General features: G+C 30.7%; 1 protein-coding gene and 1 pseudogene across 1 annotated transcript; one reads left to right on the top strand and one right to left on the bottom strand.

Annotated features, from left to right (window-relative positions):
* Positions 1-265: 265 nt before the first annotated feature.
* On the bottom strand, positions 266-11,776 carry LOC107447793 (carboxypeptidase E; the record flags this gene model as incomplete). The annotated part of the gene is given in 4 exon segments (XM_071188529.1): positions 266-432; positions 4,071-4,226; positions 7,386-7,579; positions 11,148-11,776. Coding segments are annotated over 4 exon segments (740 nt in total), but the record flags the coding sequence as incomplete, so codon positions are not given.
* Positions 11,777-13,327: 1,551 nt separating this feature from the next.
* Positions 13,328-15,067, top strand: LOC107447790 (SCAN domain-containing protein 3-like; annotated as a pseudogene).
* Positions 15,068-17,415: the final 2,348 nt, after the last annotated feature.

Below are 17,415 nucleotides of genomic sequence, written 5' to 3' on the forward strand. Positions count from 1 at the left end.
GCCCTAGAAAACCATGAATTTACGAAATATAGATTGTGTTTATACGATAGATTAATGAAGCAGTTAACATAAAACTGACAGATTTTACACAGTACTCATATTTTGTTTAAAAAAAACTTCATTAAAGAAGGAAACATAAAATAAACTTTCTATGATTTGGGGGCACCCTCTAACGTATGCCTCTGACTTAGTTAGACTATGATTAACATAAACTTAAATTTTAATGCTGTTTGAAAAGGTTAAGAATAAAAAGAGAAAAATATACCTAAAAGTATCATCATCTGGGGTAGCAGTATAGTCATGAATTTTATTTGGTCCACGAGCTTCATCATATGGATAATTAGCCACAAGCGCTCCTCCATGAAGATTAGCAGACAACACAAAAGGGTTATTCAATATCCACTGAATGATAGCCTTGGTTTCGGGCTGCAACTAAAATCATAAACAAACATCACTAGCACGTAAAATTAAGACTAATTTTTACCATAATTAAGATAAATGGAACCCTAAAACCAAATGAAATAATATACAGGGTATCTGCTACATTTTAGATTTTCAAATTCATGACTTAACAAAGTTTTCTCCAACAAAAACACAACAATAAAAGCATTATAATAACATTAATTGAAATGATAGGTATAATCAAAACTGTTATACTTCATATTTATAGATTTTCAATTTCAAAAACAGAGTAAAGAAAGAGTGGAAGCAATAAAATAGCTGAAAAAAAGTAAAAAAGCAAAAAAAAATTTTTTTTTCTTCTTTTTTCTGCAGAATTATATTCTAAAAATACTTTTCTTGTTCATCAGAGAGGAAAGAAATACTCCTGATTTTTCTGTTCTCATTTCGGAATTAAAAAAAATATGCCAATGAGTGGCTTACTTCAGCTAAAATTTGAAATTGATAAAAATAAAAAAATTAAATAATAAAAATTCACAGAAGTTTAAAAGATAATTCCTTCTAGAAATTTTTTCACTTTCTTTCTTTTTTCTTTCACTTTTTGAAAGAACACCATATTTTTTAAAGAACATGATAAAACATTTTATATTTTAATAAAATATGACTGTGAGTGGGGATTTTGTTTCAAATTCAGATATGCAGAACACCATAAAATTGGGAGGGGGAGTTTATTTCCATTTTAAAAATTAGATTTTTTAGCCACCTAAATCCATGACTTTCCATGATTTTTTAGGGGAGATTTCCGTATCGAGATCTGTGGCAGAATAATCGCCAAGTCTTGAAAACTTCCGAGCAGTGGCCTGCGAGAAACTAAAAAAAAAAAAAAATTACAGAAAGGGAAAAACGTTGGTACTCGAAAGGTATAACTCGTAGCCACCCCGGGCAAACATCTACATGTTTTTTCCTTTAAAAAAAATTTGCAAGTAGGAAATTATAGTTGGCACGACAGATCACAATACGGAAATATCCCCATTTTAAAACAAAAAAAAAATTGTTAAAATTATGACATTTCATGACAAATTTTGTTCAATACCAAAATTCATGACTTTCTAGGTGCGCAGATACCCTGAATATATAGTCAAATCCTGTTAATGCAAAGTCAATGTGACTAACATAATTATTTCATGTTAACCCAATTTTGCTTCTGATGAGCTTTACAAAAATTGTGTGAGTTAATAAAGTGATGAATTTCTTCATATTTGATTGTATTAAAAAAATTGAGTCTACTAATACTGAAAATCATTAGATATGAATCACTGGATCTTTCAACAAAAAATAGAATAAATAACAATAATCACTAGATTTTTGGTATTAAAAAAGGCAAAAATATCAGGATGAACTCCTTCTCTTTTCTTCAAATCAGAATAAAAGTTTAATTTTATGTCACTAACAAATAACTAAAAGGTATAAAATCATACATGTTCCAAAATCAGTGCATATTACATGCGTTAAAAAGTGACTAAAACTAGACTTTCTGCAAGGTGCGGGGACAAAAAATCTTTGAAGTACATTTTAAGCACATTAACAAAATGCAAAATCAAAGATAATCATGATAGTCAAAGAACTGGATTATATTAGTCACCATAAAGAGAGGTTTCAATATCAGATGGTGAAAAGCCTGAGAATATCTAACAAAATGTAGCAGAGTGCAAGAATCTCACCGAACCAAGCTCAATATGTGGACATGCAAATATTTCATGGTTGGTGCTTTCATGCGCTCGGCTGGATGCCGATTGTGGCTGATAAATTGTGAAAACGTTGAATAGAAAAGCCTACTTTTGCATAATATGTGGTAAAAAAGAAGAAGAAATCTCATTTTGAAAAAGAGAAAATTAAATACTTTTTAAAAACACTCTTAAGAAAAAAGCATCTTTAAGAGATTTTAGAAACAAAAATTTAAAATAAGCACCTTTAAACACTTTTTAAAAACACTACGCACCATGTTCTTGTCACTACCAGTTACCCCACATCTTACTTATATTTTGTAATCCTATCATAGGAGATGAATAAATAATAAGGGTCTTTTTCTAAATCAGGGTGCGTAGCCAGATTTTTTCTACAAAAATAAGCACTTTCTAATATAAATCATAACTAGGATCTGTGCAGTAACAAAAGTTATTTTATTCTATCGTTTCAAGTTCGCAATTTATGAACATAAAATTCAAAAACATTTAAAAAACTTTACATAATTATGATAAAATAACTAGTTTCTGATAAATATTGCAAAGAAAATTATGAAAATCATGCATTTTTCGTAATTTAGAACGACAATCGATAAGGCAAAGAAAAAAAATCCCTTTTTAAAAGATAAAAAAATTAAGCACTTTTTACAAACACCAAATAAAAAGCACCTTTAAGGGCTTTTAAAAAACTTAAATCAAAAATAAGCACTTTTTAAAAATGCTACGCACTCCGTAAATTCAGATCAGACTTCTGAACTCCCCAACTTAGTTGACCTTGAACTATTCTTTCATTTAAAAAAAAAAAAAAAAATGGGGAAAGGATGGTTAAGTGATCATATCATTTTAGTTGTAGTTTTTTTAAAACTTTTTTTTCCGTGTTTTTATGCAAAAAAGGCATATTTCGAAAACTTCTCCGAGACAAACTTTCAAAGCATTATCACGGAATTTGAGAACTTCTCAAGGGCCTTCAATAAATTTCAAGAACTGTGGGAGCACTGATTTATAAATCCTTTGATGATAACTACAAATAAAACTCAATGAAAAACATTCAAATGCATGAATGCTTTACTCTCAAGTAAACACAGCTCTCTTCTAAACTAGCTGAACTATAATATGTAATATTTTTACTCACATTTATGTAAACTAAGACCTTCATCAGAAATATACATTGCCTAAAAAAAAGGTTAAAAACTTAATCCTCTGCTTTTTTCAAGATTGTTAAAATTCTCTGTATTGGATATCCTAAACTTGTTTTGGACTAGACAAGTGGGTTTTACTGTCTTTAACTGCCCTAAGTTGACTAAAACTCTCCTAAATTGACAAAAACTGTCTAAAAGTATCCAAAACCTTGAACATTGGTAGAAGGTAATTTAATTCTATATGTGGACCGTTGTACATATAATAATTACATATATTAAAAAATATTTGATACTTTTTATACAATTTGCTTTAACTTATTAAAGGAAAATAATATAATTTAATAGGAAAATATTTATAACTATTGAAGCTCCACAATTCATTGAACAACAAAATTAATACCTTATCCTTTAAATATGAATAAATATGCTTTTAAAACTGATAAATTATGTTTTTGCATAAGGATAAATAATACATGAGGATAAATAATGCAATATTTAAAAAAAAATAAAATATTTTAATAAAACAAAAACTTGTTTTCATTCTGTTTCTAGTTCAAAAATTAACCTTTTCTTTTTAACAATACTTTTTTAAATTGCGGCATAGTTTGAATAAAAGGTAAAAGGGTTTTGGGCAGTTTAAGAGAGTTTTGGACAGGATGGTTTAAACCGTGGATTAATCCATTCTATCCTAAACCCTGCCAACCCTGTTCTCTGACTTTTTCAAGTTTATCTTTTGTTATTGAAATCACATTTGAAAAGAAAAAAAAAAACAACAGAAAAAAAGTCATACACTGTGATTGACGACATCCGAAGTGAAGAAATGGTTAGTTCTCCTCTCTCCATCTTTCTCAGATAAGTAGGCAATAGCATTTAAATCAGGAAAATCACGATTTAAATCAACATTGTTGGCATTCTCTCTTCCAGCAAGCCAATCTCTTCCACCAGACTGAAATTGGAAAGAGCCCAATTAGCTAAAAATTACAACAGGATTGCAAATCAAATCGGAGAAAAAAATTCCCTAAACCCCCTGGCAGAACGTTACAGAAGTTTTTGCAGAAAGATTTTTCTTTTGAAAAGTAAAAAACAATTTATTTTTCTTTTCTACAAAAGTTTACACATACTATTTGATTTGTGCATTTAGATAATCACTTTTTGATAGGCTCCATTTACGACGATAGTATCGTAAATCTATGTAATGTTTCAATTGTATTTTCGGCAGATTTTCACGTGGATTTTAAATATCCCGACATATTTCAAACAATATGGAAAATTTGAATCGTGCAATTGTTTATTTACTTTTTAGGGCAATAACTCTATCAAATTTCTGACAGTTATTGCTATTGATTTCTCCAGAATTTTTAAATACAATATTATTTATCACAACAACCTCATCTCGAAACGAAACACGCATTTAAAGAACCCAATTCGCTTGATTTCCTTGTCGGTCTTCTTCGGCAATCACTACCTAAGGATTTCATGATTTTTAGTAATTTTTTTATTGTGATGATTATTTACAGAATGCAAAGAATAAATAATTTGTGTGTTCTCCTCACCAACAAAATGTAAGAATATCACCCATAATATTAGAATAAAAAATTATTCCATATTCAATTAATATATATATATACTTTTTTGGTAAATGCAGTGCGTTTGTTATTTTAAATAAATAACAATTGTTTGTTATTATTAAAAGTATCTTGCAGAAAGATATTAGTACTAGAGAGTTTTGTCGCAGATAGCTCAAAAAAATTCTGCCACAGGGTACACAAGATATTGAGAGGAAAAACAAATCACTGTATTTAATATCGAATTATTACGAATCTTTGCTGGTCCGTCAGTGGCTATGAGAATACCCGTATAGCTGAGGGTTAATAAGAACTATGCATTTAGGATTACGCATTACTAATATTAAATAGCCAATACGAATAATAGCTAATTTATCACTTAGGTTCACTTTCAAATGTGAATTTACTGTCTTGAAACACTGATGTTAATTCATTAGAAGAAAAACTATTCCCATTGTACTTTATTTCTTAGAGAAAATAAAAGAGCATTAAACACTTAACAAAATTTTAAATGTTTGATAATTTCCTTGCATTTATTAAATTGAATAGCATTTACTAAGTAGAAGAACAATATTTATTCATGTTTAACAAGCTCGCCCATGTAAACATGATTAAATAATGACTGATAAAGCTTGAATAAGCCAATTTTTAATTCTTAACTATTCTGAACATGGGTGCAAATTAAGTTCCGAGTTCATCTTCTAAAAATAGTGACTACATCAGTTTGCAGTCGCTACATTAAAAAAAAATGCAGTCAATCAACTCTGCTAACAATAAATTACTATTTTGTATTAAATTTTTTTTTTATAGAAGTCATAAATTTCAGCAAAGATCTTAAGATATACATAGCTGCCAACATGGATAGGAAAAAATCCAGTAGATATTATGAAATAATATAAATTTCATGTTAGTTGTTGCATAACGTACTAAATGTTTTACACATAGGAAATTTTAGAGATTTTTATAGTCATCAAAATAGAAAAAATACAATATTTACCAGTTATGAATAACATTAAATGAACTTGAAATATTACGTTTATTCATAATTTTGAATAGTAATAGGCATTTAATTCATCCAAGACGGTTTATTGCAGGGTTGGCAGGTTTTTGACATGTGACAGTTTTTGACATTTTAAACCGTCACGTCAAAAATCTCACTGTCAAAAACCTATATTTATATGTGTAGCATCACAGAGTAGTTAGTGTCGATTTACAGTATATTCAGCTTATTCATTTACTATGCTGAAAATTTAGTTTATCCAAATACTTGTGAATTTCATTTTGCTGAATACTATATAGTTTTGTTGAATATCTAAATATTCAGCTGTTGAATAATTACTTCTTGCTTTCAAGATATGCATTATTTGTATTCTTAATACAAGTGGAGAAAAAAAAATTAAGAGATAAAAATTGTTTTAAAATGATAAGTGTAATAATTATAAATAAATATAATAAACAATATGAATTATATTTATCATTATTCATAAATATAACTACTTTTAAATTCAAATTAACATACTGGATAATAAAGATATTCGGTATAACATTAAAAAAAAAATTTTATACACTTGTATCTTATATCAAGTTTGTATTTATACAACATAACTTGTAAGTTCCTTATAAATATTAGTTATATGTTCCTTATATGTCAAAAATGCATAGTAATAAACTTTTAATTTTCTTAAGTATCAAAAAGAAAAAAAAAATTTTTTTAAATATAAATATTTAAACAATTTTTGTGCAAAATTTTTCTGCACATGCATTTGAATATAAATTTCTGAGATTTTAAATCTGTTATTTTACCTTAATTTTAATTAAAAAATATTTTAAAACCTGCTGATTACCTATAGTATAATTAAATTTCAATATAATGCATGGCAACTGTTGGTAGTTTTGAAGTTTATATATTTTCTTGGCAAACTTCAGTTTTTGACATTTTTGACGGGTTTTTGACGGTTTAAACCAGTATTATACCCTTGTCATGTCAAAAACCACTTTTGGACGTCAAAAACCCAACCCTGGTTTATTGAATTTTATAAATGAGGCTCGCTTCATTATCAGGGGTCTGTCTAGGTTTTTCTGAAAGGTCCCTATTTTGTGAACATTTAGATTTAATTTGTGAAAAATTAAAAATTATATTAAAAAATCAATACAAAAGCATGGTAAAAATATAGATATATCGTTTCTTAAGGGATACAAAAATAAAATTTTAAGAAAAAGTATTTTGTGAAACTACCATTTTTCCTAATGTTGACATTGTAAAACTACCGTTTTATCTAAAAATTGAATTTGTGAAGGTACCGCTAAACGGTAGTAAATTCGGCCTGGACAGACCCCTGATTATGTACTAGTGACACTTATTTAAATGTTCTGGCAATCAATAATCTGCACAAAAATTCTATTTCAATAGGATTTTAAACAGATACAATTTTAGGAAATTTTCAAAAATGTACAAAAACCAAGAGAATTTCTATTAAACCAGTAGAAACTGAGAAAATCTAGTAGGGTTGGCTGTTAGAGATATAATAACAAAAAAATACCTTGGTAGCTATGTCCCAACCATCTGGATTCATTGAGGGCAAGATATGAATTCGTGTAATATTTATCAACTTTTGTATATCAGTATTTCCTTTTTTATATTCTTCACACAAATAACCAGCCAGAGTAGTCAGCAAAACACGGCCCAGAACTTCATTGCCGTGCATGTTTCCTATGTATTTGAACTCTGGTTTCACTATAACACAAAAAGAGAAAAATTATAAATAGTCAAAAAATAGCTACTAAAAGAAAATTTACAACTAAGCATGCTTCGAAGCAAAATTTTCCGTATCAAAACATTCATAGCACCTTTTTCATAAATCAAAATTTGTATGCAACACAAGTACCATACTACACCTCTTATTCCCAAGTATTAAAAAAATCTACATTTAAAAGTATTTCACTTATACTTACTTGAATTAAAATACAAATTTAACGAGTTAAAGCAACATAGGACTTTTAAACATTAAAAAATCAAAATAAAGCTAAAATCAGTTTGACAATTTATTTTTGAGAAAAATAAACCTATTAGAAAAAAAAATTAATGTAGCTAAAAATCATCATCATCATAGTTGGCCAGACAGCCCAATGTGGGCTAATGCCTTCCTCTGAAGATTTCTCCATAACGACTTCCAATTTATCTTTGATCTCAAATTTTTTTCATTATTTGAAAGATAATCAGACTCCACGGAATCAGCCCATTTTAACCGCGGTCTTCTGAGTGGGTCTAAAAAGTAATATCTTTTTTATTGTATTGTCATCACGCATTCAAATCACATAGGCCAGGGATGGCACGCAACACAATATTTTGGGCACTCCACCGATTACAATTGTTGTTGCACTAAGAATTGTTATTACACAAATGTTATTACGCTACGAAGCATACGTAACAATTAAATTAAAATTCACAAAAAAACAAACAAAATAATAAACAATTATTAATAAAAAAATTAAAAATTAATACTAAAAAAAGAATTAACAGTAAAAAACAAGCTAACAATAAATAACTAGCAAAAAATATCAACAGTCCTGCTTAAACTAACATCTTACAACCTAATATAAGTTATTGGTAATCTAATCTGCAACAACAGAAGTCACACTGATGTTACTTTAAGTTTAATTACGTATATAACTGAGACATTGCAAAATGTATTTTTTTTCAATGTAAATAAAGAGTTTTAAGTTGATAGTATTTAGTAATATTATTTTCTCAATAATCACAAAGTCAAAATTATTTGACGGCACGTCTATGATCTCATTAAGCAATTTTTTAGAGAAAATGGCACGTTGGTGTATAAAGGTTCGCCACCCCTGACATAGGCCATCCAATTCATTTTTATGTATTTAATAACATCGGGATGTTTATAAATTTTGCACAATTCAAAATTATGTCTCAAACTATTGTTTTCATTTACACCATCAAATATACTCCACAAAATCTTTCGCTCAAATACTGCGATACAATTTTCCTCCAGTTTTATCATTGTCCAAGCTTTGGAAGCATATGTCAAGAACAGCCTAGCAAAAGTTTTGTAAATGAAGAATTTTGTTCTTCTAGAAAAAAAAACTAGATTTAGAATATTACACTACTTCATTATAAATACTAAAATTCAATTATAAATAGAGAAAAAAAGTTACATAACTGCAGCATCGCCTTTAGCTTTGAACATCGCCAGGGTGCATAGCCAAATTTTTCAACAAAAAATAAGCACCTTTTAAGCACTTATCAAGTACTCAAAAAATATTTTTAAGCACTTTGAAAAATATAATTAGACAGGTTTGGCAAGTTTTTTACAATTGATGGTTTCATCCAGTTTTATACACAATGACGAAGATGATGGCGCGTCACAAACGATGAAATAAACAAGAGAAATGAAATTCTCTAACACTAATAGAGAAAAAAAAATTGACAATGTTGGTCCCTGTAATCAGCAAAATTTCGAGAGATCTTTCAATTCTTTTACAGAGGGTGGAAAATGAAGTCTGAAATTGAGAATCTTTTGCAAAATGCACCAGGGTTGCACATGCGAGTCAAAAATTCTTACCACTGAATCCAGCTCAGTATACGCAAGTATTTCATCAAACATGTAAAACAAATGGTGCTTTCATACACTACAGACCACCGGTATGCCGAAATAAATTGGGGTTGAATTAATTGTGAAAATGTTGAATAGGACAATATCTTTTTGCATAATTTGTGGTGAAAATCAACATGGTAAAGAAAAATATCACATTTCAGAAAAGGGAAAATTAAGCACTTTTTAAAAACATCAATGGAAAAAAGCACCTTTAAGGGCTTTTAAAAAACAAAGATAGAAATTAAGCACTTTTTAAAAACGCTACGCACCCTGATTGCAGATAAAAGATCTTGCATCAAATAAAAAAAAAAGCTTTCTTTTGTAGTCCATAATTGCCCAAGTAGACTTAATGCTCTCTACTAGCTCAGTTTTGTTGATAGGGGCAACTTCATGTAGTTTTTATCTTTACTATCTCCTACATAGTTCTGCCTATAAAATGGGTATTAAGATCTAGTGAATTAGCTGGCCACAGTAGCACTGTAAATTTGTATTGCTATAAACAGAACCTAGTTGATTTTGATCAATGAAATGAAGGTAAATCTTGTGGGAAGAAAAAAAATTTCAAAAGCTTCGGCCAGAGATAATAGGAAACTGTTGGGGTGTAGTTAGAAAAAAGAAAAGATTTTAGAGAGTACAATACTTTACTTGTATCAGATATTTATCAAGATATTCTTGAACACTACATGATTACATGAAAAAACTCGTTTAAAAATGTCTCTATTATCAAAAGAGATTTATCTCCACTTCATACATCAAAATCAACTAGGATCAGGCTGGAGAAATGCAAAATTACCGTGGCTTGCTGATTCACTAGATCTTAGCTAATTTAAACAGGCAAGATTAGATAGGAGATGGTAAAGAACCCTGTGGCAGAATCGCAGAGACACGAGGACATTGTCACAGAATATTACAGAGTATTTGCAGAATGATTTTTCTTTTGAAAAGTAAAAACTTATACTCTTTTTTTCTCACACAAATATACATGCAATATTTGAATCATGTATTTAGATAATAACTCTTTGTCATGCTCAATTTACACTGATAGTATCGTAAATCAATGTAATGTTTCGATTGTATTTTTGGCAGTTATTGACTTTTATGTGGTTTTTAAAATTCAGTCGAACCTGTTTATCTCAAGTCTCACGGGAAAGGCGAAAAATTAGAGATAAAGAGGTTTAGAGTTATACATGCACTTTAAAAAAATTAAATTTAACTAAGAAATTCTATTAAAAGTGATTTAATTGTTTTTAGTAGAAAAATATAAACATTTCTTTAAATTAATTATACCACATACATCTATTTACATAACAGTTTTTTAACAGACAAAAAAAGCTTTCTTCTAATTTGGGTGGAGAAGTTGACTTACATGATCATGGTAACAAAAATTGAAATAAATATAAGCTTAGATTTTCTAATATATCGTAACTTACTTAATTATTAATTTAAAACTCCTCATAATTAAACAAAATATAAATTTTGTTAATAGTAACAATCGGAGCCCCTGCTTTTCTAGATCAGTGCCTAAGTAAAATTATTTTTGAAGAAAGGAAAAAACATACACGAGATTTTTGAAAACTTATAGCAATCTATGCGAACACTTTAGCAGGCACCCTTAGGATTAATTATCACGTTTTACAAACAATTAAAGGGCCAAAGTCTGACAGGCCAGTAAACATATGGACTTACATTCTTCGTGTTTACCAGGATGTTGAGTGAATTCAATAACAACTAGAGGCCATCCATTTACACTTGACTCCTTTAATTCATATACTCGAGTAATATTAGGGCATTTTTCGTGGATTTGTATCAAAAAGTCTTGAAGTTGGGCATTATTCAGATGCGTCAATCCTTCTTTCCAAAAAGATTGATTGGAAGATACTGTGACGATTAGAAAAAACAAAAGGAACATTGTCAAACAAAACTCTTACTGATAAGTATTGAATAAAACAGATGCAAAAATAATTAAATTTATATGAAAATTATTGAGATGAGTTCGAATAATTAAGTTTGATAATGAAGTCTCTTCCTTTTGGCTGTAACTATTGCAATTGCACCGATTTTCGGTAAAATACTTGCACAACTATTCTGCCGATTTCTTACAACAGCGCCACTATAGAGAAACTGAAGTCAATCATGAACTCGGCTCTTTAGTGCATTTGACATGTCTCCATGTATAATAGGCTGAGCAAATGCGCATGCGCTCGAAATGCTTGAATAGAATATGTCCCTCACTGAAGAATTTCAGAAAAAGTAATTGTTGTGGAAAAAAGATCGCAGAGTATTACATTTTACGGGGAGATTTTCGTACCGTATTCTGTGGCAGAATAATCTCTAAGTCGTTTGCAACTTCCGGGCAGTGGTCCTCGAGAAACTATAAAAAAAATAATAATAATAAAAAAAATCACAGAAAGGAACTCATAGCCCCAGGGGCATATTCGCAATCGCCAAGCTCATGATAATTGCAACCGAAGAAAGCACGAATCTATTTGATAAGTTAGTACTGTACTCAAATTTTAATACAGTTTTCAGATTTCAGCAGATAAATTTAAATACTTAATTGACTTAAATAAAAACTTAATTTTGAATATAATTCTCTGTTGCTTTTAGATCTAGAGTAATTGTTTTTAGTAAATCAAAAAAAATTTCAAAATATTATTTTTTTATTGAAAAATAACGCATATTAATTGTAAATATGAAATGACTAATTAAAAATTTATTTAAAAAAAAGGCTGTAACAAATAGGGTACTTCAATTAGCTTCAATTAGCATGCGAAAAATCGCCAAAAATATAGATTTTTATTTTCTTAAACATTGAACAAAAATAGACGTTTCCCAAGTAGCACAGGGATATTGTAACAGCTTTAGTCTACATCGACCGACATTGTCAATATTGGCGAAAATCGACATCGTGTGTACGATATTGTACGATTCCCGTCGATTTCACATTAAATGTGTGTTTATATAAAACTTTTCATTTTAAACTTTATTGTGTTCTTAAATCAAAATTAATCATTTAAAAGACAAAAAAAGATGTCAAATTGTTATAATTCCAAAAAATAAATTTTAAATATAAATTTAGAGACATCCGAATTGCTGAGAGATATCGATCGACGTTCCCCAACGTTTTTACAATATCGTACAATATTGTTTCGCGATATTGAATATACGTTATAAAAGGGGTCCATTTCTACGATATTGTACAATGTTCAAAGCTAAGTTTTTACAATATCGTTTTTGTGAAATGTGCTACTTGGGTTGCAAAAGAGTGCAAAAAAATTGAATTTCCTTGCATTCGGCTAAACCTGTCTTTCTCAAAGAGGGCGATAACGCCCCCTTGCGGGCGTTTGAAACCTAGAGGGGGCGTTAAGGGGCCCAGAAAAAATGGGGGGCGTTGATGTGGGTTAGGGGGGCTGTTAGAAAACCGAAGGAGAAATTCCAGATCGTTCATGGGCTGCATCTACCAGATGCTGGGTGCATTGGAAATAAACGTGACACATAGGCCTTCTAAATACAAAACGAACATTTATTCAACAAAACAAACAGCTCCTTGGTCAGAGCTGCTTCTCCGACGGAATCATAACATTGAATGACAAAATCTGACGCCAAGCGCAGAGGCGCGCCTCGCCAACACTTTACTCACTGCACTTCATTTCACAACAGGGGCGATGTATAATTTGTTTACTTTATATAGTATTTTAAATGTCACTAAAATTAAAACTTACCAACTACACAATAACGAATAATTAGTTTATATTTCTATCCTGTATGATGTTATAAAAACTTAAAATACTTAACATAGATTTCGTAGAATAGCCCGCACACTGTACGCAATCAAGTTTCTGCCGATAGATAAAGGAATATGATCGATGATAGTTAAAAAATTAAGCAATTTTACCTTAATTACATTGCACCAGAACAAAGCGATGAAGCCTTCAAGATCATTTGAATAAAATGCATCCGGATAAGAAGGACAAAAAAGTAGCCTATTTTCAAGATCTGGAGAAGAAGCATAATGCTCAGCCAAGTGTATCGAAACTTTTTTCGATGGCTGCTAAGCAAGACGATGACGGACTTCGAGCTTCATACAATATCTCTCTGTTAATTGCACAAGCACGTAAACCACACACCATCGGAGAAACGTTAATTTTGCCGGCAATAAAAGAAGTTATAACTACTGTGCTCCATAAACATCCAGATATAATTCGAAAAATTCCTTTGAGCAATAGTTCTGTCTAAAGACGAATTGATGAAATGGCTGAAAACATTGAAAAGTCATTGTGCAAACGTCTGAAGACTAGTAAATTTTCAATTCAGTTGGATGAGTCCACTTTACCAACTATTGAAGCATTGTTGTTGTCTTACGTGAGATTTATTAAAGATGAAAAAATATGTCAAGAACTTTTATTTGCTAGAAATTTAGAGACAGACACGAAATGAGAAACCGTATTTAAAACACTGGAAAAGTTTTGTGATGAAAAAGGAATTCCGTTGAAGAATATTCAGTGCCGTTCCTGGGGTGGCGAACGCCTGCGTGCAAGAATAATTTTGTGCGCCCCTATATACTATGCTTAAATTTTGATGATAAGACCAATTTTCATAATCATTTTCAGTTTGAGGTTTAAACTGAATAGTTTCCTTATAGACTAAAGTCACTTTAGTGTAAGTGTTTGATTATGAAAATGGGCGTAATAAAATAAAACAACGAAAAAATATGACAAAAAATTTATTTTCGACATCAAATAAAATAGACTATTAATGTACAATATAGGTCATAAATAAAACACGTCCATTCGGAAATTAACAAAAAATCTAATATAACTCAATTCACTCAACTGAGTGAATTGAGTTGAAACTCTCAAACGGCGCTCAACGCAAACAAATCCGTTAACTTTAAAATGTGCAAGATCTGTCTAATACCTAATTATCAAATAACAAGGTAGTTTTAGAACATAACACGTTTTGCTTTTGCAGATGCAAGCTCATTGATCATTTCATTGTGATCGATGGCTTCACATATTTTATTTTCGATTGAAATCCGAAGATCCTTTGAAGATACGCCGCCGCCCGTAAGCCGAGTGCCGACAACAGATTTTTTGCTTGTAAATTTCAGTGTAGAAGTTACTTCTTATATTAGTTTACTGTATCTTCCTGTAATCAAAGTTTACAGCTTTGCTATAATTTGATTTTTAATAATTTGCTATAATTTGATTTTTTTCGAATAGTTGAATTTGGCGTCCCTTAAATTGGGCGCCTGCGTGCGGGGCATTCGCTGCATACCCGCCAGGAACGGCACTGAGAATATTATATCAGCTGCTACAGATGGTGATGGTGCTCCAGCTATGACGGGGTGTCAAAAAGGCTTCATATCGTACTTAAAAAAGGAAATTCCTGACGTGCTTGCTGTACATTGCATTATACATCGACAGCATTTAGTTGCTAGAAATTTAAGTGAACGACTATTTCAATCATTGCAACATGTCATCAGAGCAGTCAATAAAATCCGAAACAACTCTTTAAATGACAGATTATTTAATCAGCTTTGTGTTGATAATGATGAAGATTTCAACAGATTGAACTTTCACACAGAAGTCCCAAGTAGCACATAATATTATATAACATCAGAAAATTGGTAAAATCTAACGTTATCTTGCACAACTTCTAATATTAGAAAGATACAAAAGGTCGCTGTTTGCTCAGCCTTATAAAATATTAGATTCTATACAAACTAATATTATCTAGCGTTCGCCATAATATTATTTTGTATTAGTTTTGATGCTATATAATATTAGATTTTGAATTTTCTGATATTATTTTGTTTCGCTTTTTATTTTTTTGGAGTAAGCAAGAGGAAGATATGGATAGTAGTACAATAATTCGGCGATATAATTTTACTTAATTTTCTGTATTGTTGTGAAGCAATAAAACATAGAACNGGCACGGTATCGGACCTTAATATTGACCTATAATTTTTAAATTGGACCACGTATTATACAGAATACAGAAATACTAAATAAAATTCTATCAGTGAATTGTGCTACCTTCCATTTTTCTCCTCTTACTCCAAATTATATCTTATGTTCAGCTGATTTTTTTGAATATTTCAAACTTAATTAGGAGATAATATTTTATTGCAACTTTTATTGATATTTTTTTCTTTTATTCATACAATGGGTATTATTAATAGGTCAATATTAAAGATGTATTAAAGTAGGTCATTATGTATTAAGTAGGTCAATATTAAAGATGTTTAATATTGACCTACAATATTTAAGTTGGACCACATATTATATTACAGGGTAATAGTGTACCCTACCACGGGAAATAATTATAGGTGAATTAGGGGACACACTATGTATATTTTAAATACTGCAATAAAAAAGGAAATTCGATGACACTTTTCAATGCTAACAAACGGCACGATATATGACCTTAAAATTGACTTAATTCACAAAATTGCTCAAAACGAGGAAATTCGCCTTCTAAAACCCTTTAAATCGTCGGAGTAACTCTTCAATTGAGTACTGGAACCCTTCTGCTCTAAATCACTGATTAAGTCCTCGGAGTAACTTTGTTTTGCTTAAAACTTGATCCCAGTACCTCAAGTCTCCGCTTAAATCATCGGAGTAACTCTTCAATGGAGTACTGGAGCCCTTCTCCAAATCACTGCTTAAGTCCTCGGAGTAACTTTGTTTTGCTTAAAACTTGACCCCAGTACCTCAAGTCACTGCTAAAGTCCTCGGAGTAACTTTCTTTTGCTTAAAACGTGATCCCAGTACCCCAAGTCACTGCCTAAGTCCTCGGAGTAACTTGATTTTGCTTAAAAACTTGATCCCACAACCTCCAATTCTCTAATTATTGCTGGGAATCACTGATTTTTCATTAAAACTTGATCCCAGTAACACAATTCGCGACTTGAAGCCGTGGGGAGACTAATTTTTCATTCAAACTTGAACCCAGTACCTCCAAACACCGTTTAAATCATCGGAGTAATTTTGTTTTTCTTAAAAGGAAGAAATAAGCCTTCTAAAAAGCTTTAAAAATTCTAAGACATTTTTCAATGTTAACTAACGGCACGGTATTGGACCTTAATATTGACCTATAATTTTGAAATTGGACCACGTATTATATTACAGGGAAATAGTGTACCCTGCAACAGGAAATAATTATAGGTCAATAAGGGGGTACACTATGTATATTTAAAATAGTGCATTAAAACAAGGAAATACGAAGACTCTTTTCTATGTTAACTAACGGTAGGGTATCGGACCTTAATATTGACCTAAAATTTTTAAATTGGACCACGTATTATATTACAGGGTAATACTGCACCCTACCACAGGAAATAATTATAGGTTAATTAGGGGGTACACAGCGTGACCCCAAAGTTTACTATGTATGCCTATGCGAAATAGAGTGTTCTGAGAAGCTTAAAATGAAGAAATAAGCGTTCTAAAATGCTTTAAAAATTCAAAGACATTTTTCTATGTTAACTAACGGCACGGTATCGGACCTTAATATAATATATTAATTTATATAATATGATAAATGTATATAAATAATATTTTTAATTATAATTATGTAATAATAATTTTTAGTTACATTTTTTTTAAATTAGTTTTAGAGTGTTTTTTTGTCAAAGTCCAATTTTTTCCGAAATTTTTCTAAGTCTCGAAAATTGTGGAAATTCTTCTAAGTCCGGCGACGGGAAGTCTGAGACGAAGCCCGAGCGAGGCCGGAAAGGCCGATATGCGTTTTCCGTTCAAATTTAAATTTCCTCGGCGAGAGGCCGGGGATGCGGACGTCGACGGCCACCGCTCGGGAGAAAAATCTTTCGCTTGGAACATGAACTTTGTGCGGGACTATACATGTGAGGCACAGTGAGCGTGTCCCAAGAAACGCAACGCTCTCGTCTCGACAAGGGCGAGGGCTCGCCCTTGTGGTAAAGTGCTTGTGG

This window comes from Parasteatoda tepidariorum, unplaced genomic scaffold, assembly GCF_043381705.1.
Source record: "Parasteatoda tepidariorum isolate YZ-2023 unplaced genomic scaffold, CAS_Ptep_4.0 HiC_scaffold_199, whole genome shotgun sequence".
Taxonomy (NCBI): Eukaryota; Metazoa; Arthropoda; class Arachnida; order Araneae; family Theridiidae; genus Parasteatoda; species Parasteatoda tepidariorum.